The 27,767-nt window shown below is 52.2% G+C and overlaps 3 protein-coding genes across 8 annotated transcripts in view; 2 read left to right on the plus strand and 1 right to left on the minus strand.

Annotated features, from left to right (window-relative positions):
• Positions 1-14,781, plus strand: part of MTSS1 (MTSS I-BAR domain containing 1) — a 171,348-nt gene extending 156,567 nt beyond the window's left edge. For 2 of the 6 annotated variants that reach the window (XM_062188005.1, XM_062188006.1), the window contains 7 exons: positions 905-1,002; positions 5,010-5,220; positions 7,403-7,522; positions 8,344-8,538; positions 9,502-9,675; positions 9,973-10,135; positions 11,906-14,781. In XM_062188005.1, coding sequence (XP_062043989.1) covers positions 905-1,002; positions 5,010-5,220; positions 7,403-7,522; positions 8,344-8,538; positions 9,502-9,675; positions 9,973-10,135; positions 11,906-12,606 — 1,662 coding nt within the window. In that variant the 3' untranslated portion in view covers positions 12,607-14,781. The remainder of the gene's footprint in view (positions 1-904; positions 1,003-5,009; positions 5,221-7,402; positions 7,523-8,343; positions 8,539-9,501; positions 9,676-9,972; positions 10,136-11,905) is intronic. The other 4 variants (XM_062188007.1, XM_062188008.1, XM_062188009.1 and 1 more) reach the window with 2 other exon arrangements.
• A 995-nt stretch (positions 14,782-15,776) lies between these two features.
• NDUFB9 (NADH:ubiquinone oxidoreductase subunit B9) lies at positions 15,777-21,827 on the minus strand. The gene is made up of 4 exons (XM_062188011.1): positions 21,673-21,827; positions 19,193-19,385; positions 18,516-18,629; positions 15,777-16,006 (listed from the first exon to the last, which is right to left on the minus strand). Exons 1-4 carry the CDS (start codon positions 21,771-21,773, stop codon positions 15,875-15,877), a joined length of 540 nt encoding a protein of 179 aa, XP_062043995.1. The 5' UTR covers positions 21,774-21,827; the 3' UTR covers positions 15,777-15,874.
• A 56-nt stretch (positions 21,828-21,883) lies between these two features.
• The window catches only part of TATDN1 (TatD DNase domain containing 1), a 42,185-nt gene continuing 36,301 nt past the window's right edge, over positions 21,884-27,767 (plus strand). The window contains exon 1 of the mRNA XM_062188013.1: positions 21,884-21,936. Coding sequence (XP_062043997.1) covers positions 21,915-21,936 — 22 coding nt within the window. The 5' untranslated portion in view covers positions 21,884-21,914. The remainder of the gene's footprint in view (positions 21,937-27,767) is intronic.

Raw genomic sequence — 27,767 nt, forward strand, 5'->3', positions numbered from 1 at the left:
CGTCAACTTCTCCATTGCTCCCATTCTAGTGAACTAACGCGTGAGGATCTCTCTGTCTTGTGAAAAGATGACTTTTGGAGTGCTTTACTCACTTGCTTTGTGTGATAGTACCAATACATCAAGAGGGAAGGGACATATCTGGGGGGACAGTTGACGAATCCCATGCTGGCTTTAGCCCCTTGTGTGCAACTCTGGCCACCTGCATTTGGGAAGAAGATATATTTGGAGCCTGTCTTTCCTGTTCTGTGGAGATGCTCTTAACGTGCATCCATGGAGTAAACAGGCATGACTGAGTGCCCGTAAGTGAACGGAAGCTGGCCTGTGCCCAAATGGCCCTTGGTCAAGCCCGGCAGACGGACACAGCAATCATGGTGAACAGATTGCCTTGCTCTTGATCCTGTGGGGTTTTCAAGGTTCTAGTCCTGTCGAATAGAGCACAAATGACCAGCAAGTCTCCAATGGTTAAAATGCAAGATCCCCTGGTCCAGAAACCACCATCACCCCTGTGGTGCAACAGGACGGAAGTCTTGTGGCCTTGGGCGTGATGGTTCCTCTGAGTTGTTAATGAGCCACTGTGATCATCTCTCTCTCACTCTCTTTTTTTAACTGATATTTCATGGTTTTCCTTTCCCTCCCCGCCCCCGCACAAATCAGAAGTTTTACTTGTCTTGAATAGATTATCACATTGAAAGTTTGGGAGTATGGTTCTTAGATTTGAAAAAGTATTTTTTTTTTTAAACTTGGCAGTTTTTGCTCTGATTCCCACCCACCACGATGGCAGCCTTTTGGTGGTATGGTGGGCACTCCAATGATTTGGAATATTCTGGAATATTTTATGGTACGACTCCAGGAGCCCTGTTTCCCTCTCAGCACCTCGCTCACCCAGCCGGCTCTGTCCCCGCAGGTGATTTTGGACTTGAAGGGCTCCGATTACAGCTGGTCCTATCAGACGCCGCCCTCTTCACCCAGCACCACCATGTCCAGGAAGTCCAGCGTGTGCAGGTGAGTGAAGCCGGGCTCTGCTCCGCGTTTTTCCCATGCTGCTGTGAGCCGCGGAGCCGATCTCTGTCTCCTAGAATGGCCCCTTGTAGGCAGGAAATGGTGAGATGATCGATAGCTCAAAGAACGCCATGGTCACCTCAATCCCATTCTTTGGTTTCTGCATGAATTTTGGATCAGAAGGAAACCTACATTAGGAGCAGGTGCAGTGGTCCTGATGCTGCTTGGGATGCCTACTTCCCGTATCCTGGTGCCTGGATTCAAGTCCTGTCTTCACTTCTGATCCTGCTTCCTGGTGGGCACCCTAGGAGCAGCATGTGATGGCTCAAGCACTTGATTGAGTTCAAGGCTCCTGGCTTCCAGCTGGCCTAACCCCAACTGTTTTGGGCATTTGGGGAGTGAACCAGTGCATGGCAGGTCTCTCTCTCTCTCTCTCTCTCTCCTCTCAAATAAATAAAATATGTAAATCTAAACAAAACCCATTAGCCCATAAACTGGTGCATGTAGCTTGCTTGCTCTCAGTTTGCACTCATGGTTTTTTTTTTTTTTTTTTTTTTTTTTTTTTTTTTTTTGACAGGCAGAATGGACAGTGAGAGAGAGAGACAGAGAGAAAGGTCTTCCTTTTGCCGTTGGTTCACCCTCCAATGGCCGCCGCGGTAGGCGCGCTGCGGCCGGCGCACCGTGCCGATCCGATGGCAGGAGCCAGGTACTTATCCTGGTCTCCCATGGGGTGCAGGGCCCAAGCACTTGGGCCATCCTCCACTGCACTCCCTGGCCACAGCAGAGAGCTGGCCTGGAAGAGGGGCAACCGGGACAGGATCGGTGCCCCGACCGGGACTAGAACCCGGTGTGCCGGCGCCGCAAGGCGGAGGATTAGCCTAGTGAGCCGCGGCGCCGGCCCTCATGGGGGTTTTGTCATTTTATAAGATCTTATTTGATTTTTCTGCTCAGCAGTGAAAACTGAAAGAACTAATATAGGGTGCACACGGGGGTTCTTATCTGAGCTGATCTCACTGTTGCCAAAACAATTGTCCTCATTTCCCCCCCCCAATTTTGTCTTGTGTTTCAGAAAGTAAATGAAATTCTTGCTTTGTCAGCCACCGTTACCAGCACCGCCACCGCCACTGTTAACTAATCCTAGTGCCCGCTGGAGCACAGGCAGAGTTATTTGGAATATTTCTACCAAATGCAAAATTGCTGTCTAGCAGTTTTCTTTTAGAAAGACATTCTGGGCTTGCTGACTGGGAAAGTGGTTTTTTTTTTTTTAAAGATTTATTTATTTGAAAGTCAGAGTGACAGCCACACACACACACACAATCTTTTTTTTTTTTTTTTAAGGTTTATTTTATTTATTTGAAAGCGTTACAAAGAGAGGTAGAGGCAGAAAGAGAGAGAGAGAGAGAATGGTCTTCCATCCATTGGTTCACTCCCCAAATGGCCACAATGGCCAGAGCTGAGCCAGTCTGAAGCCAGGAGCCAGGAGCTTCTTCTGGGTCTCCCACATAGGTGCAGTGGCCCAAGGACTCGGGCCACCCTCTGCTGCTTTCCCAGGCGCGTTAGCGGGGAGCTGGATCAGAAGTGGAGCAGCCTGGACTCAAACCGGCACACATATGGCCGGGGCTTTAACTTGCTGCATCACAGTGCCAGCCCGGAGAGAGAGAAAGAGGTCTTTCTTTTTTTTTTTTCTTTTTTGGACAGAGTGGATAGTGAGAGAGAGAGACAGAGAGAAAGGTCTTCCTTTGCCGTTGGTTCACCCTCCAATGGCCGCTGCGGCTGGCGCATCTCGCTGATCCGAAGCCAGGAGCCAGGTGCTTCTCCTGGTCTCCCATGGGGTGCAGGGCCCAAGGACCTGGGCCATCTTCCACTGCCTTCCTGGGCCATAGCAGAGAGCTGGCCTGGAAGAGGGGCAACTGGGATAGAATCCGGCGCCCCAACCAGGACTAGAACCCCGTGTGCCGGCGCCGCAAGGCGGAGGATTAGCCTGTTAAGCCACGGCGCCGGCCGAGAAAGAGATCTTTCATCAGCTGGTTTACTTCTCAAATGGCCACAATGGCCAGGGCTGGGCCAGGCTTAAGCTAGGAGCCTGGAACTCATCTGGCTCTCCCACATAGGTGGCAGGGCTGAAGTCCTTGGGCCATCTTCCGCTGCCTGCCCTGGCATATTAGCAAGAAGATGGATTGGAAATAGAACAGCCAGGGCTCAAACCGGCACAGCTTCCCCCCCAACCCCCCCCACACACGACAGCTCCCTTTCTTGATAGATGGAAACACCATCATGCATCATCTTTTTGGAATATTATTCCTGCTAATATTTGTCTTTGACCTCTGAAAGCCTAATGAATACAAGCTTTCTGTGAACTGGCGCTGAGAGGAGGAGCGGGAGGTAGCCACCAGGTCTGTTTATGGCGGTGTCTGTACAGAGTGGACGTTTCCTCTCGCGCTCCGGCCTGTGCAGTAGATACTGAGCAGGATCCTTCAGGTGCTACCTCTTGGTGCTGGCGCTGCCACGCTGGTGAAATCCCCTATTGGAGCGCTGGTTCAGCCTGGCCCAGCCCCAGCCATTGTGGCCATCTGGGGAGAGACCCAGCGGATGGAAGACCTTTCTGTCCCCCTCTCTCTGTCACTCTGCCTTAAAAAAAGATGGTTTGGTGTTCTGTGCCCTGAAGATGAGGGTTAGTTTCTCGTCACCTTTCATGGACTTAATGTGTGTTGGGTATAGATGACAAATCTTGTTTTTTTTTCCCTTGTAGCCCCCCAAATTGCTCTTACTAGCAGGGGTGTTTTTTCTTCTTTATAGCCTTAGTTTGAGTAGAAAACCCTGTTGCCCAGTTAGTGTCAGCTATGAGGTGGCTGGAGTGGAGTTGCTGGGAGCGGCTGTCGGTCCCCAAATGCCCTCTTCTGGCCACTTGGGGGAGAAGCAAAAATCGGGATGATTGTCCCTGGATTGGGGGCGGGGGGTGGCGGTTAGTGATTTCCTCCCGTGTGTTTTCTTCTGTTTGAACACGTGCAGCGAGTTGTTGTAATGTAGAACAGACACACAGCCCTTGGCTGTGTTATAACTGCCACGATTTGCCTAAAGGGTTAGGAGCAGAAACCACAAACTTTCAGTCCCAGACTGGGTTGTTTATTTCTCCCTTCGGCTGCTTCTCTGGGACTCTGTTCAGTTTTCTGGTTTTCGTAAGCCGAGTTATATACAGAGTGTGGAGCACATGTCTTACAAGTAGAACTGGAGTGCGGGCAGAACAGCCGGGGGGTGGGGGCGGGGTGCAAGTCGTTTTTCGACAACCTGCTTACGGTTCCTCTTGTCTGGAAGCAAACAGCTTCCCGTGGATGGCCTTTGGTTGCCCCAAAGCTGCCGGCCCCTTACCAGGTGTGCCGAGTGCCAGGCCCACAGATGTTTTAACAGAGAAACACCTGGGGTCACGGTAAAGCCACGGAGGCATCGGATCCAGCAGGCGCCCAGAGACGCACTGAGCGGATTGGCTGATTCTTTACAGTGGCCTTGGCCAGGCTCGCCCAGGGCACGGCCGCCTGGGGAGGCCATTCCTGTGGTTGGCTTTGCTGACCTCGGTCTTTGCACCCACTCTGTCCATCGGAGGGCACCCTGACCAGCTGTTGTGGGTTTTGCCCCAGGATCATGGTTTCTGCAAGCACGTGAGCAGACAACGTCCGTGCCATCTGTCTTCATGTCACGGACAGCTGCTCCCCTGCTTCAGCGGTAGGGAGAATGGCAGAGTGGGCAGCGCTTGACTTTTCCCAATCCCACCTGCAGTCCTGAGAGTGCCGCACTGCACCGCCAGGGACCTGAGTTCCAGCTCTCTCTTGCTCATCCGAACAAACCTGTGGTTCGCTAGCCCGAGAAGGTGGTGTTTTCTGGTCTGTGCTGCTTCTCCGAGGCGAGAGCCGACTGCACTGTTGTTCCTCCTCCTCCGCCCTCTGTTGTCCGGTCCCCTCCTTCTTACCACCATCCTCCTGTCTTTCCCCTGGTGCCCCTCTGCTTGGCGCCCACAGCAGCCTCAACAGTGTCAACAGTAGCGACAGCCGGTCCAGCGGCTCCCACTCGCACTCGCCCAGCTCACACTACCGCTACCGCAGCTCCAACCTGGCGCAGCAGGCCCCCGTGAGGCTGTCCAGCGTGTCCTCCCATGACTCAGGGTTCATATCCCAGGACGCCTTCCAGTCCAAGTCGCCATCCCCCATGCCACCGGAGGCCCCCAACCAGGTAAGTGTGCCCTGGCCAAAGGACCGTGGCCTGGACAGCCCTGTGTCTCCTAACCTGAGACAACCTCAGGTGTAATGTGTTCTTCCCCAAAGGGAGCCATGCTGCAAGTCGGGTTTGCAGTGTGTCCCCGTGCTGGTAGTGGCCGTGATCGCGTTGATGGGGGGAGCTTCCACGCAAGTGAGGCCGGTGTGGCCCCCTCCCTCCCAGGCTCAGGCGCTCCTTCACGGGCAATGGCGCAGTGGGGATGTCCCCTCTCCCCCATCTCGGGATCTCCCCGAGCGGCTGGGGTCCCAGCATTGCATAGTGGTTCACACTGTCAGCTTCCCTGTTTCAATTTGTATTGAGCCTGAAGCCGAATCGTCAGACCCTGCTTGGTGGCAGTTTGCGGTGTGGAGTCGGATGGTGCTAGGTCCAGCCCCGCCCGTAGTCCCAGCTGTAGCAGAAAGCAGGAGCTGGGCACGTGGCATGCCTCCTGGTGTGTCTGTGGCACCACTCTGTCCTCCCTTAGGGCTGTGAGTTGTTGGCCTGGGGCTTCACCTTTAAGCAGCACCACATAAAGTGAGGAACTGTGCCCCACAGCGCCACCTGCTGGGGAAGCAAGGCCAAGGCGTCACGTTATCTCCTGGCTCAGAACTCCTCCTGGCATTTTTCAGCATCCTGGGTGGACTGTGGCCTCTGCCTCTTCCTTGGCTAGAGACTCACTTTCACGTGGAAGCCTGGAGCCGGGCGACACTCCCTGGTTTTCACGTGCTTGTCCCAGCCGGTGCTTTGACGGTGTCTCAAGCGTCCCTGCCGCGCCGCCCGCCTTGCTGTGTGCTTCACTAAACCTCACTAAACCTTACCTGCTGCAGCTCGCAAGCGGAGCGGAGTGGTCGGCAGAGCAGGACCCTGCTGTTCCTCAAAGCCTGTCCTAACGCGCGGCCGCGTCTGGGTTTGACAAATTAACATTGTGTGCCGCACCCCTTCCCCCAAAAGACAGTGGCCAGACCGCCACAGAGGAGCTGCTGCCCGCAGTGATCCCTAGGGAAGCAGAAGGGACCTGCTGGGATTTCCCGAAATCCCAAAAGTCCATGCCCGAGAGAGGCTGGGCTGGCGACTCCAGGGTGTTTTTCAGAAGCCTGGGGACGCTGCAGAACTGGGTGGAGAGTGCATTGATTGATTGATTGATTTTTAAAGAAAGCACTGTAGCTGCTTGTAATTGTTAAAGAGAGGGGCAGTGACATCCCCTCTATTTTAAGGGTGGAGGAAGGGAGCGCCAGGCCCCCTCACCTCCTCCTCACCCAGCTCAGTGGCTCAGCGGTGGCCAAGGGTTGAAATTTGTTTCAGCTTCTCCCGTCTACTCTCTTCAAGTCCTGGCTTCCCTGAGAGCTGTTCTCTCAGGCTCCATAGGAACACTGAGCGGAAGCCCAAAAGCTGTGCACCTGCAGGCCGGGCTCCTGGTCCTTCTTTCCAGTCCAACATCTCAGATTAGAGGAACCAAAATCGCCAGTGCTGGGCGGTGACTGTAACGATTTATAGTCAAGTTACCTCCAAACAACACACATTCACCACTTAGTGAGCTTTAGTGCCGTCCCATTGATCCCCACTGAAACCATCCTACACACGAAGAAAACACTGAGAATTAGCAAGCGCGACGTGCGCAGTGCCTCCCCAGGAAGTGGCTGACAGGGGACTTGCATCCCAGCCTTCAGACTGCCCGACAATTTGAGCCCACGCCCAAGGCCAGCCCGTGCAGGTGCGCAGGGGCCGCCACAGGCCAGGCTTGGTGACAACAGCCGTGCACAAGGCACGGATCTGTTCCTTGGGGGGGCCCCCTCGCTCATGGAGCCACGTGGACACGGCCAACATCACTCACGGGCCATACAAAATGAGCACCTTAAAAACGAGCCCGCTCGGGATCTACTGAATTTTTGCAGCTGGCCTGAGGTTGCCCTGGCAGGGCCAGACCCAATGGTGCCGCCTGTGGGCTGGGTCCTCGCTGCTACTCCAGGGCTTGACAGCATCTGTGTGGCTGCGACTCCGGGGGACAATAACCCTAACACTCTGCTTCTCTCATCTTCCCTCTCCCGTGTCGGTGTCTCTCTCTCTGCCCCGCCCTGCCCCGCGCCTGTCTGTTTCCTCCCCTGTGTGTGCTTCGGCTTCTGTTCCCGGTGCGCCCGTGCGGCCCCCTGCCCCGCTGCAGAACTCGTCCAGCTCGGCCTCCTCGGAAGCCTCGGAAACCTGCCAGTCAGTGAGCGAGTGCAGCTCCCCGACCTCGGTCAGCTCGGGCTCCACCATGGGGGCCTGGGCGTCCACCGAGAAGGTGACCGCGCGCACGCGGGGCGGCCCCGCTCCCCGACACTCAGCACCTGCAGCCAGCGTGGGCCCCTCCTGGGGACGGGGTGGGGCGGGCCAGGACGGAGGGCTGGGGACCGCTGGCCATGCATCCTCCTGAGGGAGAGGAGGGGTATGGGGAACTCGGAGGTGTGAAGGCTCCCCCCCAGGTCAGGCGTTGTGTGCTGCCCTCGCTGCCCTTCCCTGAGCCAGCCCACCGGCTGTGGCGTCTCACCGTGTCGGGCTGTGCGCTCCTCTGCCTTTTAGATCGCACCCCTCCCCCCCATGCCCACCCTTGATTGCGAATCTGCTCTTGAACGATCACCATGATTTCTGGAAACCTAGAATGAACAGATGGATTTTAGGATGCTTCTGCATTTTTGAATTTGCATCACGAGATGAGCAAAGTCGATTTGCTTTTGTCCGTTTGATAGCAAGGAGTCTTACGAATGTTGGTGGAACCTGAGTACGATGACAAATCTATGCACTGGACTTGGTGCCTAAAGAAACTTTTGTTTTCATTCCACTTTCCTGAACGCTCTGAAGCTGGCTCTCCTTAAGAGAGCCACAGGGCAACTTCCAAACCGCTCTAAAATTCCAATCAAGGATTTCCTCGGCGCCCCCGTGCCCGCCTGCCTGCACCCTGGCTCCCCCTCTCGCATTCCAGCCCATCCCCGAGCACCTTTGTTCCACGTATAAATATTCAGGGTTCCCCTCCCTCGAATGTCAACGCCATCTTGTATCTCCGCACTCATCCTGTTGTATTAATTTTTTTTTCCCTTTTCTTCCCTCATTTTGTTTTGTTTCCAGTTGTCTAACGGGTTTTCTCACTGTAGTTTGTCCAGTGAGTCCCATGTGGGGCCCGTGGGCGCAGGCCTTTTCCCTCCCTGCCTGCCCGCTTCCCGGCTGCTGCCCCGGGTCACCTCTGTCCACCTTCCAGACTACGCTCATTATCACACCATTGGGCCCGGCATGTTCCCGTCATCTCAGATCCCTAGCTGGAAGGTTTGTGTCTCTCCTCCCTCCCTCCCACCCCTCCCCTCACGGCCTTGTGCTCCTCCCTCTTCTGTTCCCCCGCCCTCCCCCAGCCCTCCCCCGCCCCCTACCTCTCACACTCTGCCTTCTTCCCCATAACGCCTCTCCCTCCATAAATTCCCACTGGGGACAAACAAACAGCAGCCGGCAGCTCCAGAACCTGTTGCCCACGGAGTGTGGGATGGGGGAAGTCTTCTGTGGGGAGCTCTGGTCAACCCTGATAGGCAGCAGGCCCAGTGCGTACTGCAGAGGGCGTCAGGTCCAAGTTCATAGGCCCGGTTCTGCAGCGAGATGAAGTCCGGGGGCCGCTCGAGGGGGTCACATTATCAGAGAACCTGTACTGCCCTCTGCCACGGTGTTCTACAGACTTCTGTTAGCAGGTAACGGTGGCAGAACCGGAACCCCAGATACGTCTTGGAGGATCCTGTTTTATGCATGCAGACTTGCAGTTTTGATTGTTTGCATTAAAATGCACTTACTTTGATAGACAGTTTTAAAACGGTCTTCTGGCGGGTTCTGTTGGCGCACCTCTTCAGAGGGCGCGATTCTGAAGTGCCCTTAAGGCCACTCCCCTGAGTGGAGGCTTCAGTGCAGGGAGGGTGGCTGACATTGCTCTAGTGCCCCCTGGTGGCCACTCCTGTAACGGGAGTCCCTTAGCCTGCTCTGGGTGGAGCCCGTCTCTAGGGCAGGTGCCTGGTGCCACAGCCTGTGTTAGGTGCTGGTGACTAGGAGTCTCCTACTGCCTGCCTGGTTGTTGAGGGCTTTTAATCTTCAGCCAGCAGTGAGGGAAAGTCCCCCGGGGGCCCCCAAGGGTTGTTCACCTCCTGCCTTTAGAGCTGGGTGAGGGCGCACAGAGCATCCCTCCGAGAAGCCACCCTGGCCTGGGCAGCAGTGGCCGAGGCCCTGGCTGCTGACAGTGCTTGTTCTGCTCAGGACTGGGCCAAGCCAGGCCCCTACGACCAGCCCCTGGTGAACACCCTGCAACGCCGCAAGGAGAAGCGCGAGCCAGACTCCAACGGAGGAGGGCCCGCCGGTGCAGGCGGCCCGCCGGCGGCTGCGGACGAGGCCCAGAGACCGCGCAGCATGACTGTGTCGGCTGCCAGCAGGGTGACGTGTTCTTTGTTGCTGGTGGGGGGCCGGGGCAGCTGGAGGGACCTGGGTGCTCTTCGTCCGTTTTCTGCTCTACAGCCTGTAGAAGACCCCTGGGGAAAGCCTTAAATGGGGAATCAGGCATGTAGAACTTTCTAGAACTTTGGGTCAGGCCCAAGCAAGGCAGGCGCACCCTGGGCTATTGACCCGCGGTGCTCCCGGGGGCAGAGTGGGACTGTTGGCGGATGGTTCTGGGAGTCTCACACCAGGGGTCTCATGGCTGGGGGCTCGTCTGTGTGCCTTCCTGCAACGCAGCCTGGTGAGGAGATGGAAGCTTGTGAGGAGCTGGCCCTCGCCCTGTCACGTGGCCTCCAGCTGGACACCCAGAGGAGCAGCCGGGACTCCCTGCAGTGCTCCAGCGGCTACAGCACCCAGACGACCACGCCGTGCTGCTCCGAGGACACTATCCCGTCCCAAGGTACGAGGCGGCCTGGGGCTCGCGGCCGGGCTTTCGCGGCAGCACCCGGTGGGGAGGCAGGAAATCCTTTGCATTGGGACCACTTATCCCAAGTGGGCTTGAGAACCGTCAGGGAACGCTCGGGAGAGTGGACCTGTAGGTTTCTGGTAGCTGTCGTGGGAGAGAGGGCGTGGACTTCCGCTGCTGCTCTCATTTGTCACCATCAGGGTGATAAGGTGGCCACCAGCTGGAACTGGGATGTAGGCTGTTGACAGCAGTGACTCCATTTTTGTGTGTCATCATTTTGTGCTAAGTACTTTCCCAGTGAACTTTCTCGACCCTTATGGGACATTTTTTTTTTTTTTAAGATTTTTTTTTTTTTTTTAATCTGAAAGACAGGGAGAGGCATAGGGACAGAGACTGACAGATCTTTAGTCCGTTGGTTCACTCCCCAAATGGCCACACAACCAGGTCTGGGCCAAGCCATAAACCAGATGCCAAGAACTCCATCCTGGTGTACCACATGGGTGGCAGGGGCCCAGGCACTTGACCCTTCCCCACTGCCTTCCCAGGCACATTAGCAGGAAGCTGGCTTGGAGGCAGAGCAGCTAAGACACAGTGTGCCAGCATCGCAGGAAGCGGCTTAACCCACTGTGCCACAATGCTGGCCTCTGGGAATAAGTTTGGTCATCCCCATGTTACAGCTATGGACACTGGAGCTCAGGAGTTTGTCAATTAGAGGTGGAGTTGGATCCTAAGGTTTGTTAGAGTCTACCCCACAGGCTCTTAAGACAGTGAGTCGCCCTAGAGGGTGACCGTGTTCTCCAGGGGCTGCTTGGTGACATGTGGAGAACTGGAGGGGTTGGCACGTGGAAGGTGGAGGCCAAGGACACCAGCGGGCACCCTGTGAGGCCCAGGACAGCCCCAGCGCCCCCAGCAGAGGGTCACCAGAGTTCTGCAGTGGAGAAGCAACACCATAATACAATGTTTGATGTGGCCTCCCCCTCCCGGGTCACCTGGAGATGAGTGCTTGGCCATTTTCTTGGGAGTAAATGAGCACAGGTCCTGGATGGAACCCATCCTTCTCCCTTGTTTTCAGGGATTCTCTGCCAGTAGCTCCGGTTTTGTTTTCTTTTGTTTTAGATTTAGTTACATACTTGAAAGTCAGAGTTAGAGAGAGCAAGAGAGCGGGCACACTTCCATCTGCCGGCTCACTCCCCAGATGGCCTCAGTGGCCAGGGCTGGGCCAGGCTGAAGCCAGGAGCTTCATCCTGGCTTCCCAGCGTGAGTGCAGGAGCCCAGGCACTTGGGCCATCTTCCACTGCTTTCCCAGGCCATTAGCAGGGAGGTGCTTGGGAAGTCGAGCAGCCAGGACCTGAACCATTGCCCACGTGGGATGCTGGCGTCTCAGGCAGCCCTATCCACTGCACCACAGTGTCGGCCCCTGCTCCATTCCTTTCTGGCCCTCAGTTACATATCAGGGAGATGATGGGGCCCGTGCTCGTGGGACTGGATTTTTCTCCACGTTGAGCTCTGGACTGGAGAGTTTGTAGAATCTCTGTCCTCTGCCATCCTCTGTGCCCAGAGCCATTGGGAGGTCTGGCACTTGCACAGCCTTCCTCACTCCGTGGTGCCGCTCAGGGCACGCTCACAAGGCAAGCAGAGAGGGGACAGCACGGAGGGCTGGGGGCGGCCGGGGAGGAGCGTGTGTGCTCTGCCCTCCCCTCTCACACCAAGGAATCAGAAAGCTAAGCCCGTGCCTGGATGTGTCTGACCGCGCCCTGCCATCAGTTTCAGATTACGATTATTTCTCCGTAAGTGGGGACCAGGAGGCCGAGCAGCAGGAGTTCGACAAATCCTCCACGATTCCGAGAAACAGTGACATCAGCCAGTCCTACCGGCGCATGTTCCAAGCCAAGCGCCCCGCCTCCACTGCCGGCCTCCCTACCACCCTCGGACCCGCCATGGTCACCCCAGGGGTTGCCACCATCCGACGGACGCCTTCCACCAAGCCTTCTGTCCGCCGGGGCACCATTGGAGCTGGGCCCATCCCCATCAAGACACCAGTGATTCCAGTCAAAACCCCCACCGTCCCAGACCTGCCGGGGGTGCTGCCAGCACCCCCAGATGGGCTGGAAGAGCGCGGGGAGCACAGCCCCGAGTCGCCGTCTGTGGGCGAGGGCCCCCAGGGTGGCCCCAACGCGCCCGCCTCCATGTGGAGCGGCCAGGCCTCAGTCAACCCTCCACTTCCAGGCCCGAAGCCCAGTATCCCCGAGGAGCACAGGCCGGCGATTCCGGAAAGCGAGGCCGAAGACCAGGAGAGGGATCCCCCAAGTGCCACGGTCTCCCCAGGCCAGGTCGCAGAGAGTGACCCTGCAGAGCTGAGCCCGAGAGAGACTCCGCAAGGAGAAGATATGCTGAACGCCATCCGCAGGGGCGTGAAGCTGAAGAAGACCACGACGAACGATCGCTCCGCCCCCCGCTTCTCGTAGGCGCTCCTAGGCTGGCAGGGAGGGGTGAACTCTTTAATGAATACAAGCCTAATTTGTCTTGATCCATTCCAATCTATAATCAAACAAGATATTTTGTAGGCAACTCAGAATACAGCTCTTTTGAAAGTACTCGACATCTTTAGATAAGAATTAAAAGCAACATATGTAACTGACATAATCTTGATCTTTTAATTTGTAAATATTGACAGTTTTCTTTCTGCACATTTTAATCTTAGTTTCCCTTTTGATTTTTCTGAAGGTGCCAAATTCCATTTAACTTTTTTACAAGTCTTTGTAAAATTTTAAATGCATACGGGGGAGGGTGGTTGGGGCAGGGGAACCAATAAGTAGTTAATTTCAGAAAAAGATTAATATACTCGGCTCTTTCTTCTTTTTCTTTTCCCTGTAAGCTTTTGTAGATGCATTGTAATAGTCTAGCTTATAAGCAAACTCAAGTTATTTTAATGTACAAACAAGATGGCTAAGGGGACGCATCCCCACCTACTATACGCTGTTCTGGACGGGAAGAGCAGGAGTGATGATGAGCGATACGGACAGGAGTAAATCTGGAAAAGGTAGCCTGTTGGGATTGGGGGGAGGGCCGTGGGAGGGGCACACTGTCAACATAGCCGATCCTGTTCCATTTAAACCGTAGCCTCGTAGCTTGAATTTCTAGTAGCTTTCATGGTAAATGCATCCAAATAAGCCATACTGGATTGCCGTGTTTGTTTCTGTAGGGTGTTTAAGGACTCTGTTCCGCCACGATTCCTCCCGCCCCGCACACAGCATCCACCTTGTCCCCAGCATGCCGCCGCCGCCCCCGGGCACACGTAGTCCCCACCCCCACTTCAGCTCCTCCTCTGCTGTACTCACTTTCACGGAATCACACATCCAAAAGGGTAAGGCAGTTAAAAACGACGAAGACACTTACACAAATGAGAGCAGGGAATTCTTAGATAGAGCAAATGCCTTTACTTAACTGTGCCCAGCAGGCTGGGTGCATTGAAAAGCCCAAATATTTAAAGAAAAAAAAAAAAAAAAAAAAGAACTCAAGCGGATTTAACAAGGGTAACCAGCGTGGAGTCCAGCCACTCGCCAGTGTGCTTACGAACCTGGGGGCTTGTTTTTCGTACCTTCCTCTGAAGAGGTGTGGCAGTTAGTTGGCTTCATACTACACACTGAAGACAGGAGGATTGATTTATCATCACTGGGAATCCACCCATGATCCTGTCTGGGTTGTTTTGGTTGTTGTTGCTGTACTCTAGGTAATTTTTTTTTTTTTTTGGAATGGAGTTGTCTTTTCTTCTTTAAGTGGAAATCTGTTATAATGCCCATCCCCAAAAGTCAACAGAGACCTGTAGGTTTAAAGGGGCCCTGTGTGGAACAGCGAGAGTTTGGAAAGTGAGCGTGTGGCGGGTCCCCCACCCCTGCGGGTTTCTGTTGGCTCTGATCGTCTCTGACATCATCTGATGCTTTTCACATCACCTCACTGGACGCGAGAGGCACGCACCTGTACAGCCGTCATTCTGTATATTAACGCTTAACACTGCTGTGATTGCTCAAGGGCATTTTCTGTTCCGGCTTTAAAGCAAAGGCATGATTATTAGGAATTTTTAAGCGTTTTTTTCTTTGAAAAACAAGCTCCTTTTACAGACTATAAGCAACAGTAGTGCCTGTGGTGTAGCCCACCAATCTTGATGATAAAAGTAGCTGATGCATTGTGCATATGATGCTCGATGGTTTTTGCAGAAGCAGAAATCGCCGCAAGGTAATTACAATAGATAAAAGTGGTATTTTAAACCTTTGAAATAAATGGATGTAACTGTACCTTGGTACAGCTTCTCACTTGTTTAGTTTTTAAACGTTAGTATAATCTGAATAAATTTAATATAAAATGTTGCCAAATTCAATGTAGAAAGAATGTGACGAAACACCTTGGGTAGTTCTGTTTGTGTTTTTGCATATTGTAAAAGCAGTGTCACAGCTGAAAATAAAGAGATCCTTTCTAAAGGTAAATTATTGTGGTTTAGTTGCTAGTTTGTACTGAGAGTTGACCTCTCCCTGTGCAGTTTTTTGTTCTGAACTTGTATAAATAACGATTGTGTACTGTGTCTCCCCTCTACATTGTAACAATTGCTTCAGCCTACATAAATAAAGAACCACTAGAAAAAGAAAGTGCCCTGTATTTCAAGTCTCATTAAAATTCAGTTTGAGGTCTTAGTCAAAACTCAGAAGCTGGAGACTTATTTGGGAACTAACGGCGTCCGTCATGGCTACTTCGGAGCCCTAAGAACGCTACTTGACTGAACTGAGTTGAAAACAATTCCGATGAGTTAGGAAGAACGAACAGCCAGTTTGGGCTGAGTTTCAAAAACTGCTTTCCCCTTTAAAAAAACAACTTGAAGCATACCAAGAGTTCCACTAAAATCTCACTTTTGAGTCTGGAAACAATCCAAGCTTAGTAGAGGGAGCAGAGCTGTAAGTGTCAGCCCCACACTGGACTCTTAAACCCCAGAGAGCTCCATAAACCCCCAGTGTTCATCTGCTCACTCTGTGCTGCCTAGGGAGTTGTCCTTTTAATACACACGAAAGTTCCACTGGTGGAACCTTTATGAAATCAAAGTGCTATCTTAAGTTCTCAGTATTTCTCTCCTTGGCTCTGTATACTCCTGCCAGCCACTACATCTAACAAAGCCTTGAACTCAAGAGTGTTCAGCTCCATGTTCAGAGTGAATCTTGAATCTGGTTCTGCTGCAGTTTATGTATGTATGTATGTATGTATGTATGTATGTATGTATTTATTGAAAGGCAGAGATAGGAGAGAGCAAGCGAGCTTCCATCTGCTGGTTCACTCCCCAAATGGCCACAGCGGCTGGGGTTGGGCCAGGCTGAAGCCAGGAGCTTCTACCTGGTCTCCCACACGGGTGCTGGGGCCCAAGGACATGGGCCATCAGCAGGGAGCCCATAGGGGAGGCCCGTAGTGCAGGCAGAGGCTTGACCTATGCCATAGCGCCGGCCCCAGTTTTGTCTTACTGATGACAACCGCTGACGACGTGATTGACTGAGAAAGCACATGGGATGCGCTGCATCAGACATTTTCTTTACACGCACAACCGACAAGGAAGCAGACAGTGGCGCACTTGGCATGGCCATCTCAACACCTCACTCACTCCAGATCATACTGAGTTATTTTTATTAGGGCAAGTGTGTGTACGTCCTGTGACTGATCTCACTTGCAAGCATCAACAGTGAAGTGTCTGTCTCTCTCCTACGTGGGCCGCTCCCGGGGCCTGGTCACAATATGCCACCACAGTGGAGGCAAATCGCCTTCCTTCCGGGCAGGGGGCAAAGCTTCAGTCTTAGGACCGCCGGGTGGGGTTTCCTCCTGCAGCTGCTTAACCTAGAAGGGACGAGGAAGGAACGGTTATCCACGCAGTCCAATTGACCAGAAAACCTGCCTGCTGTAGTGAACGGTATGCCAGTTTTATTCCTACGGGGTGTCAAATCACACACCACCTGGGCCTCAGGACTAAGAACTGTGTTTTAATAAGAATACTTCAGGAAGTTTGTGGAAAAATGGAATTAGAAGCTGATGCACATCTTCGACAGACTTCCTTGAGTGCCCTTGTATCAGCATCCTGCAGCATTTTCATACCTGCACTTTCACTCAGGAAAATTTCCTCCTTAAAGCAGGGGTAGGGAAGCTTTTCTTCTACCAAGGGCCACGTGGATATGTATAACATCATTTGGCGGCCGTACAAAAGGATTACTTTTGTAAGCACTAGCCTGAGTCCCACTTGTGCCTGCCTTGGCAGGGCCAGAGCAAATGATTCTGTGGGCCTCTTACGGTCCACGGGTCAGGTGTTCCCCACCCATCTGAAAGGCTTTCCCCATCCTTAAGACGGCAGAGCTGAGAAGAAACCCTCTCACCCTTCCTCTTGTTTGAGCAAAAACATGGCCCCCCACTGCTCTGCCTCGACGTGCATTTATTTCTGTGTCTAAGTGCTCTTCCAAAAACCACCACTAAGAACCCGTAGTTCCCATGTACACATCAGGGAGTCATTGTCAAGCAGCCTCCCTACCCCTGTCCAGCCACCAGGACAAGAAATAGCAGGAAATCACGCGTGAAAACAGGCCATTTTGCCTTTCTGCCGAACTACCCCTAGTTCAATGATCTCCAAGAGCAACGTCCTCACACAGGAGGCAGCTCTCTAGAAGCAACCACTGGGGCTGAGCTGGGCCTCCAAACGAGTGCTGCGAAGAGTGCTGCGGAGACAGGATGGAGCGGTGCTTGTGAGGAGGAGGTTCCTCAGGTGATCCACTGCAGGATGAGCCTGCCGCTCACTGGGGACAGACGCTTCAGCCTTCCAAGCGCTGAGACGTTTCTTACTAGACGGTACCCATGGGCCACGGTGACTTTCCCTCCCTCCCCTCCCCTTGGTCACGGACTTTCAACATCCACATCCTGGACCTTATCACCAGGACGAGCACAACTTCCAAAATCATGCCGTCACATGTCCGCTATCCAATCATCACCTCCCCTAGCAGCTCATGTGCTTGCACGCCCACCTGCCAATCGCAGGGCCTCCCTCCCCACTTGGCCTCTCCATGCAGCAGCAGCCTCGGTCTTCACTCCTTGTTCTACCCGCTGTTATGCCATCGTGACAACCAGCGCCTTCTTAATAAGCTCAAGCCTCTTACAATTCTCTGTAGACAACTGGCAAACTGTGCCGCTGACCTTAGCCTGTACCCATACCGCTTAGTATTGCTAAAGCGAAAATACTGAAAAAAGCTGGCGTCCAATGGGCCTTCACCACCCTGGCATCCACTACTCTCCAGCAAGCTCAGATCACTACAGGCTACTCCTACTGACTTCTCCTGCTTCTGCTCAAGAAACAGAAGCCTGTTAATTTCAAAACTTCCAGCCCAAATGTATTCACAGAAGTCTTGTGTCCAATTATAATGCAGGAAGAATTCCTTGTCCCTTTTTTCTTTATACTCTCTCCTAAGGAGCTCAAACATTTCAAGGGCTTATTCACTTATATTAAAGATTTATTTTACTTATTTGGGCTTCCCACGTGACTCACGGGAGCCCGCACTTAAGCCATCACCTGCTGCCTCTCGGGTGCATTAGCAGGAAGCTGGATCAGAAGCGGAGGTGGGGCTCAGCCCCTCGCACTCTGATGGGATGCAGGGCATCACACATGGTGCTTCACCTGCTGCACAACAGCCTGCCCCTCTAGTTTTTAAAAAAACAAAAACATACTGCATTTCTATTCCTAGACAAAATCTTTCCTTGGAGTTCCAGATTGCGACACCAAGTTGCCTGCTGATCAGACCCCCAAAGTGAAGGCCTGATTGTCTCTCTGACCTCCCATCCTTCCTTCCCTATCCCAGTCACCACCACCACCAGACTCCAGATGTTAATGCCTAAAACCCAGAAACCTTGTCAATGCTCTGTCCCTCCCCCATCTGCCACATCCAGGTAATCTCAATGTATTTTCAAATGATAGCCTGAATCCATTTCTTTCCATATCCACCCTAGTGCTAGACACTGTAACCTTTCAACTACACTACTGCAAAAACCCCAATCGGTCTCTTCCCTGGCCCTCTCCAATACAGTAAATATAACTCCGAGTGAGCATCACCTGATACCTCGTGAAGCTGAAGGGAGGGGGAGGTACAGCAAAAGGGTCCAAGGGCAAAGAAGGGGAGGAACCAAACAAATGAGGGAAGACATTATAACCCATTTGTAAGATGGCAGGAAGTGGTAAGCTGGAGACAATTAGAAACTCCACTATGTCTGAGAAGCAAGGGGCCAGGCCTGGAATCCGTGTATCTGCCCACAGGATCAAAGCCAACTGTCCTGTGCTGACTAAGCTGCACGGTGAAGGGTAAGCAGGACACACCTCTCGTTCCCAGCTTTCCCTCCGCAGTTTCTTCCACTGCTCTCTCTTGGCAAAGTAGTCAGGATACATGGCCTTCTCAGAAGGATGCCAGTGATCTAAGCACCATTCCGGAACCTGTCAGGAGAGGAAACCATGGCGTCACTGCACAGGATATGTTCACATGCCACTCACAAGGCCTGCTTGGGAGACAGGAGACAAAATTCAACTTGTATTTTTATAACCTTTGCAACGAGCAGACTGTGTCTGGACCTAAGCAATGAACAGGGACCAGAAAGAAGGGAGGGTACTTAGAGTGAAAGTGCCTACTTCTATCAAATGGCAGCAAGGCTGGTCATTCCTCCCCTGCTTTTTCCAAATACTCACTGCGGGCTTATGTTAGTGGAAGCATTGCACCATCTCAGAAATACCAAGCACCAACACAAGTTGGTGAACTTTAAGGTCTCTGAATGAATTATATAGCAATAATTTGCCACAAAGTACGATGCGAGACCTTGCAGCTGAATTTAGAAAGAAAAATCTTTATGACACCTGGGAGAGAGGGGAAAACAACACCTTAGCTAAACTATCTGAGAAGCGCCGGAAAGAAATCTTGGCGCTACCCCTCAAAGGGCGAGCCATTCAGAGGCCGAGTTTGGGGCTGAGAAGCTGTGTGTGCGTCTCAGAGGGTAGGCACCTACCTTGTAGCACTCGTATCTCTCATAGGAGGTCCCCCCAGGGGAGTCGGGGAAGATGTACGGCTGCGGGTGCTGATTGCACCAGAACTCTTCCTCTGCCTCCCTCAGCAGCCGGGTGGCCTTCATCATATCCTTTTCATCCTTATGTTCATCAAACCGGGCTCTCAACAGGCAAGCAAAGTACCGGTACTTGTCCCTTAAACCAGAGTGAGTGGAGATTAGGCATGTTACCTCCTGTAGGGGGAAGTTCCTGGGTGACAAGAGGCTGAACTCTGGGAGCGAGGGAGGGCTGGAGAAGACAGTGAGTGGGCACAGCAGTGCGGGCGGAAACACCTCTCATGTCTGTGGCACAGGAGCATGACCGTGGTTGACAATAAGTGAATACTAAAAGCACAGAGGATTTTGTATGTTCCCAACACAAAGCTGCAAGCCCGAAGTTACAGATAGGCCAGTCACCCCGACTGTAACACGATGTATGCCTGTACCGAAATACGGTATTACACTGTACTCTATAAATATGCACAATTAGGACGTGTCAATAAAAACAGCCTTTTTAGAAAAATAGTGGGTATACTACCATCTACAGGAGTGTAACTTCCTGGCACTCCCCCAACCCTGCCAAGGGAGCAGCTATACCCTTATGACTGCTTCCTCGGCAGCCTCCCCAGCAAAAAGCTAGTTAACACAGTCTAGCCATTTTTCTTCTGTGCTCCAATCAAGAAATGACTTAAAAAGGAAAAGGAGACTTAGCAAAAGAGAAAAACACAGCCTCCCTAAGATCATTCAATAAAACCTACGGAACTGCCTCCTATCGCGGGCTGTACTGCCCAGTTCTGGGGACAAAGTTGAAGAAGAGAGCAGTCCACGGTAGAAACAGTATGTGCTGCTCAGATCATACAGACCCGAGTTTGAGCCTGGACTACAACACCAGTTGCCTGCCCTTAAGCAAGTTAACCACAGGTTCTGAAGAAATGTGGGCAGAGATGACACGGGAGGCTTTGACAAGAATCCACGCCCTGGATGACAAGGGCCTGAGGCTGGCAGCTGTGATGGTGATGTGAGCCAGAACCGGACATTTAAACGACCCAGTTAAGCGAATACGCTCTCAAGTCAGCCTTTGTGGGCCTGAATCTTAGCTTTGCCAACACTCGCTGTGTAACCCAGGGTAACGTCACCAGGCCACAGATGTCCCCTCTAGAAACTAGTGTTAGTCAGTTCTATTCCTTAAGGCTGTCACACAGATTAAATGGGCTAAAATATTTCATGAAGTGCCGGCTGCATTCCAAGTGCTCAACAATGCCAGTTGCTATTATCACACTGGAGAGAGACTACAGAAATCTGTTCAGTTATATACAGAGTGAGAATGTGTGTTGCTGGCAGAGAGGGGTTAACCTGGGAATACCCAGAACAACGCAGAGGCTTAAAGCTTAGTGAGTGAGTGAGCGGTTAATGCTGGCACTAGCCGAGGCAGGGAATTTGGGAAGGAAATCAGTGTAGGGTAATGGAAATGGGTGTGTTCTTGAAGAATTTAGACAAAACGATTTCAGGAAACCACAGATGATCAAGAAACACTTAGTCCCAGCACTGAAGGAGGCTACCCACGGTGCACCCATCAGGAGCGGTCTAGGACAGAACCACAGAGAACAAACAGCACCACGAGGGCAAGTGTAGGAAGAAATTCGGCTTCCAGGGGAGAATTGAAATACTGAACCCAGTGTGGTCACTGTGGCTGGTATCATTTCTTCCACGACCATGAACTGCAACATTCCCAGCTGGACTTCAGCGACTGAATTCTTGCTCACTTGCCTCCATCTTCATAACACTGATCATCCCCAATGCTGTTTCCACGTAATTTCACCATGGCACTGTCACATCGCGGCTTGTCACCCCACCTTGCATTCATTTAGGTCACACACAAAAAAATCTATGTCTCTTACTTAGCTCTACGTCCTAAGGCCTCAGATGGACGGAGGAAGAAGAATTACGTGGGAGGTGAAAAGGACGGGAAGACAATGAAAAGGACGGGCTGGAGCGAAAAAGGGAAAAGCTGATGGGAGGGGTAGGAGAATGAGGAGCTACGGCCTCTACCCCCCTCGCTCGTAAAATCAGGCAAAATTCCCGAGTTCTGCGGACTAAAGGGGGTTAGATGCTGCTATCCGGGGCGAGAGGATCGGGAAGGGATTCTTAGCGCCGGGCCCAGGCCGATTAGTCTGGGCACTCTTCTTTTTAAATGCAATCCTTATGCAAACCCTCTGCGCCGGGTCCTGCGTCCGTGTTGGCCCCGACCGCATAAGGAACCCTTCCAGGTCTCGAAACTGCAGGAGGCAAAGGCGGGATTCGACCTCGGCTCTAAGGCCGGGTTCTACGGCGCCGAGGCAGCGCCGTGCCGCTAGTCCGCGGAGTCCTTGAGCCGCCCGACCGCTCAGGGCCGCTCGGCCCACGCCCCAGGGTCACCGCCCCCAGCCCTGGGCCCCCTCTCCCACCTGTGGATGCACCACGACTCGAGGTGACGCAGGGCGCGCTTATACAGCCGCAGCACTTTCTGCTGGTGGGTCAGGTAGGCCCCCGGCGCCGAGAACGCCATGACGCCCGCTCACCTTCAGCGGCCGCGGGGGCCGCCGGGACACCGGAAACCGGCGGCTGGGAGGCGGGGCAAAGGCGCCGGGAGGGCGGGGCGACGGGCCGCCACTTCCGCTTCCGCCGGGGAGGAGCCGGGGCTGCTGTCATGAGTCGCTTCAAGTTTGTCGGTAAGAGGGCGTTTATTCCTCACCTGTGAGCCTTTCGTCCTGGTCCCGGAGCCTCATCAAGACCAGAGGGCCTAGGACTTGCACGCTGGAAGGCCCACTCACTGGAGAGGGCGCGGGGAGATTGCGGGCGCGGGTGTGAATGCTCTGGTTCCTGGTGTGGGTGCTGGCTTCAGCATTGTGTATTCCCCCTCCATCCACGTGCACCTGCCGCTCCTTATCTCGGTGGCCAGAGGATGAGGGCTTCACTCAATAAACCCGTTCCTTCGCCCCGCAGTCGCCGAGCGCCTCTGTGGGCACGGCACGAGCCTAGGAACACAGACACTAGCACGAGGACCCAGCCCCAGCTCTGCTGGCATCTGGCGGACACGGAGAGCGGGGAGCAAAACCCAAGTTCTGTGACTTGGCCAGTGCAGTAACCCACTCAGCACCGACGCAACGAGGGGGAGAATGCAGCAGGCACCAAGTGGGCATGCGTCTTTATTTCCAAGCGCTTAGGAGAAGGAGGGTCCCTGTGGTGGGTTACGGCCGTGGGTAGAGCTGGGCAAGATCCTTGTCTTGTGGCGTTCCCAGCTCCTTAAAGGTGATGAATGCTCATGATCACGTCTCTGCTTTAGGGTAACTTGGGAACTGTTAGGTAGGTGAGAGGTGGAGGGGCAGAAGCAGGGAGGCCTTTCACACTTGGGCTAGGGCCGTGGAGAGAGGAGTGGAAGACATGCCCAGCACTTTGCAGCTGAGTGTTCGTGGAAGGTAACGGGAGACTGAACAAAAATAACTCATGGTTTCAACAATATCCAGCCATGAAATGGTTTGGCAGAGGGTGGACAAGGCAGCCAAGGTTGTTTGAAGTAGGTTAAGTTTGAGTTTCTTTCTTTCTTTCTTTCTTTCTTTCTTTCTTTCTTTCTTTCTTTCTTTCTTTCTTTTTTAAAGACTTGTTTCTTTACTTGAATGTCAGAGTTACGCAGAGAGAGAAGGAGAGGCAGAGAGAGAGAGAGGTCTTCCATCCTCTGGGTCACTCCCCAGTTGGCCGCAGTAGTCGGTGCTGTGCCGATCAGGAGCCAGGAGCTTCCTCTGGGTCTTCCACTCAAGTGCAGGGGCCCAAGAACTTGGGCCATCTGCCACTGCATTCCCAAGCCATAGCAGAGAGCTGGCTCGGAAGTGGAGCAGCCGAGACTCGAACCGGTGCTCATATGGGATACCAGAACTGCAGGCGGCGGCTTTACCCGCTATGCCACAGCGCCAGTCTCCAAGTTTCTTGTAAGGCATCCAAATGTAGGCATCTGTGCACCTGGAAATGTAGTCTGGCATTCAGGAAAGTTAGGATTATAAACTTAGATACGAGAGATATTTTGTTTTTAAGATTTGTTTTATTGGGGGCTGGTGCTGTGGCATAGGTAAAGCCGCTGCTTGCAGTGCCAGCATCCCATGAGTGCTGATTTGGGTCCTGGCTGCTCTACTTCTGATCCAGCTCTCTTATATGGCCTTGGAAAGCAATAGAAGATGGTCTAAGTGCTTGGGCCCCTGCACCTGTGTGGGAAGACCCAGAAGAAGCTCCTGGCCCCTGGCTCCTGGCTTCGGATCAGCTCAGCTCTGACCGTTGTGGCCATTTGGAGAGTGAACCAGTAGATGAAGTGTATAAGTATAAAGTGTATAAGTAAATAAATCTCTCTCTGGCTCTCCCTCTCTCTGCAACTCTGCCTTTCAAGTAAACTAGATAAATCTTTTTTAAAAAAGATTTTTTTTTTTTTATTTGAAAGGTAGAGTGGTAGAAAGAGGGAGAGACAGAGGGCTCTTCCATCTGCTGATTCACTCCCCAAGTGGCCGCAGTGGCTGGTTCTGGGCCAGGCCAAAGCCAGGATCCTGGAACTCCATCCACTTCTCTCATGTGGGTGGCAGGGTCTCAAGCATTTGGGCCATCATCTGCTGCTTCCTTGGGTGCGTTAGCAGGGAGCTGGATCAGAAGTGGAGCAGCCCGGACTTGCACTGGTGCTCTATATGGGATGCCTGCATTGCTGCCGCTGGTGTGACTGATGGGCACAGCCCCAGCCCAGAATGTTATTTTAAGCAGTATTTTCCCCAGAGACAAGACACTGGGAACAGTGGGACCACATATAAAAAGAAGGGTAGTGCTGCCGTTTTCAGGCCTATGTACAATCAAAACAAGCGCAGGGAGACTGTGTTGGGTGCCATAAAAGAGGCTGAAAAAATGCTGTCAGAGAACCTGGGGTGTGGGCTGAGAGGAGGCCCTGGAAGGGTCCAAGACACCTTCTAAGATGTGCTGTCTCTGCCTCTCCACCCCAGTTTGATATAATCGGTGGGAGAGATGGAATAAAGAACTATGAAACCTCCACAAAGAAAAGACACTGGTCATGTTCTTTTAAAGGTGTGTGTGGGTCTTGTCTCCTTCAGCCTGTCCATGCTCTGTCTGGCCTCCACAGTGGTCTGTCTAAAAGTCAAATCAGCCACATTTTTCTCTTGCTTCCAGTTTTTGTTGTTGTTGTTGTTGTTTTTTCTCCCGTGAAGGTAGTTGAAGGGCACGGACAGCTTGCAAAGCCTTTCTACAGTCCGGTGCTGTCCAGCGTTCCAGCCTCTTCCTGGTTCTGCTTTATACACGCCTGGATATGCGGTTTCTCACATATGACAAGGTTTTTAGTGACAGATTGTGGCCAAAGTGTCCCCTTTGTCTCTTGTCCTACTTACTGTCTGACTGACTTTTACTTGTTTTTAATATGGGGGCCAGTGCTGGCATCCTGTATTGGAGTGCCGGGTTTGAGCCCTGGCTACTCCACTTCTGATCCAGCTTCCTGCCAATGCCCATGGGAAAGCAACAGATGATGGCTCAAGTGCTGGCCACGGCCACCTTTGTGGGAGACCCAGCTGGAGTTCCTGGCTCCTACTTTGGCCTGGCCCAGCCCCAGCTGTTGCTGGCATTTGGGGAACGAACCAGTGGATGGAAGATACACTCCCCCCCCCCCCCCATCTCTCTGGCTTTCAAGTGCATAAGTAAATAAATCTTAAAAAAGAAGAAACATCTTTTTTTTTTTTTTTTACAGGCAGAGTGGACAGTGAGAGAGACACAGAGAGAAAGGTCTTCCTTTGCCGTTGGTTCACCCTCCAATGGCTGCCGCGGCCGGCGTGCTATGGCTGGCGCATGGCGCTGATCCGAAGCCAGGAGCCAGGTGCTTCTCCTGGTCTCCCATGGGGTGCAGGGCCCAAGCACTTGGGCCATCCTCCACTGCACTCCCTGGCCACAGCAGAGAGCTGGCCTGGAAGAGGGGCAACCGGGACAGAATCAGGCGCCCCGACCGGGACTAGAACCCGGTGTGCCGGCGCCGCTAGGCGGAGGATTAGCCTGTTGAGCCACGGCACCAGCAAGAAGAAACATCTTAACTACTCTTTGCCACATTATTTTTTTTAAGATTTATTTATTTATTTGAAAGTCAAGAGTTACACAGAGAGAAGGAGAGACAGAGAGAGAGGTCTTTCATTCACTGGTTCACTCCACAAATGGCCACAACAGTCAGAGCTGCGCTGATCTGAAACCAGGAGCCAGGAGTTTTTTCCAGGTCTCCCACATGGGTACAGGGGCCCAGGCACTTGGGCCATCTTCCACTGCTTTCCCAGGCCATAGCAGGGAGCTGGATCGGAAGTGGAGCAGCCGGGACATGAACTGGCACTGATATGGGATGCCGGCACTGCAGACAGAGGCTCAGTCCACTATGCCATAGTGCTAGCCCCTTTCCTAATTTTTAAATAGATTTATATATAAACCCATAAAAACCCACAAACACCAAGTTTTTTTTTTTTTCCTTTTGGTGTATTTGTATTTTGAATGTTTATTTGTTTATTCATTTGAAAGAGCAAGGGGCCGGCACTGTGGTGCAGTTGAGCTGTTGCCTTCAGCATCTACATCCCATGTGGATGCCAGTTTGAGTCCTGCCTGCTCCGCTTCTGATCCAGCTCCCTGATAATGCTCCTGGGAAAGCAGGGGAAGATGGCCCAAGTGCCTAGGCTCCTGCACGCATGTAGGAGACACGGATGAAGCTCCTGGCTTCAGCCTGTCCCAGCCCTAGCTGTTACGGCCATTTGTGGAGTGAACCAGCGGATGGAAACCCTCTTTCTCTGCCTCTCCCTGTTTTTCTGTAACTCTGCCTTTCAAATAAGGAAGTAAATCTTGAAACAGAGAGAGAGGAAGGAAGGAAGGAAAGGAAAGAAGGAAAAGAAAGAAAGGTAGATATCTTTCACCCACTGGTTCATTCCCCAAATGCCCGCTGGGCCATGTTGAAGTTAGGAACCTGGAACTCCATCTGGATCTCCCATGTGGTCAGCAGGGACTCAAGGACTTAAGTCATCATCTTCTACCTCCTGGGATGTCCATGAGCAGAGAGTAGTGGGGAGTGCCTTATGGGATTCAGTCATTTCAAGTGGTGGTTTAACCCTCTGCACCACAACTCCGGCCCCGAGGTGGTGTTTGTTTTTTTTGTTTGTTTGTTTGTTTGTTTTTTTAAACAAAAATGGCATAATATTCTACATTCTGTCTTTGCTATATGACTTACTGTGCTATTTAATCTTTTTACTCTGGCATTTTAAAAATTCTGGCTGTGAACCACTACACTGATTTTTCAGCTCACTAATGAGTCATGACAATGCTTTGGAAAAACACCAGGTCAGACTCCTGTAAGATTGATCCACAAACAAGATTTGCATGGAACAATTGCATGAAAAATTAAGCGAGGGTTCTAAAAAGCAGCCTTAGCTTTTGGTGTAGGACAGCAGACTATTCCCAGGTTAGGATCCTGCTGGATTTCCCTCTTCTCTAATTTCAGAACAAGTTGTGCAGCTTAATGCTACATGCAAACACTTTTTAATATGGGGAAGAAGGACAGGAAGCAGAATTATTTGTTTATTATGGGAAATCAACATTGGCTGCACCATCCTAGGAGATACTTCTACAGCAGTCTGTTTTGTGTATGCTGAGACAAATTCTTAGACTGTATCTGAATACCACACCTCAAGTAACTATATCATCAGTCCAAAGACCAATAAAAATCTACACTTAGTCATTGCTAAGTGATGGGACTTAGGAACCTCCCTTTTCAAAGCTGGGCTCATCCATGCTCTTAAGATTCACTTGTTTGCCCCCAGGGGTGGTGGGGAAAGCAGCGGTGATGTGTAAATCTTAATGCATTTATAGAATTTTTTAGATGTCTTGTATTTATGACTGAACTAATATAGTGCTCTAAAAAAGTAAAAAATATTTTATACCCTAAATCTTCTAAAGTAAAATTGATATTTCAGGAAATCTCGAGATGTTACTGCATACTTTCTGGAGCACCCCAAATTTGAGAAACATATACTAGTGGTCTCTCCCTCCCGCACTCTTAAATGAACCATGAGAGAGTAGCGTCAGCCTGTCTGTATCCATCCTGCTTCTCATGCTTGGACTGTGTCCCCACTCGGATTATCCGAACTCCCACTCAGGGTGTCAAGGTCTGTCATAATGTTGAAGCAGCATATTCCTGGGGTCCAACTCGGCAGAAGTCAGAGTGAAAGCATGCCAGGGAGAAGTTGAAATTTGACAGAGACAGTGTAGGGTGGCAGGCAGTTGGCCCCCACCCCCACCCCTTCCAGTTGGGAAATTCTGGTGCTAAAAGCTAAAGGAGTGCACTTTAAGTAAAGGAGGCGTTTTTCTTGCCTATGCCTATCTCAACCTGACATCACATCTTGATATTCTGTTCTCATATGACCCATAGCAGGATTTACGTAATTTGGGGGATAAGATAATTATTTTTTGTGAGAAGCTGTCTTGTGCATCCTAGAATATTTGGCAGCAT

The sequence above is a fragment of the Lepus europaeus genome, chromosome 4 (assembly GCF_033115175.1).
Source record: "Lepus europaeus isolate LE1 chromosome 4, mLepTim1.pri, whole genome shotgun sequence".
NCBI lineage: Eukaryota > Metazoa > Chordata > Mammalia > Lagomorpha > Leporidae > Lepus > Lepus europaeus.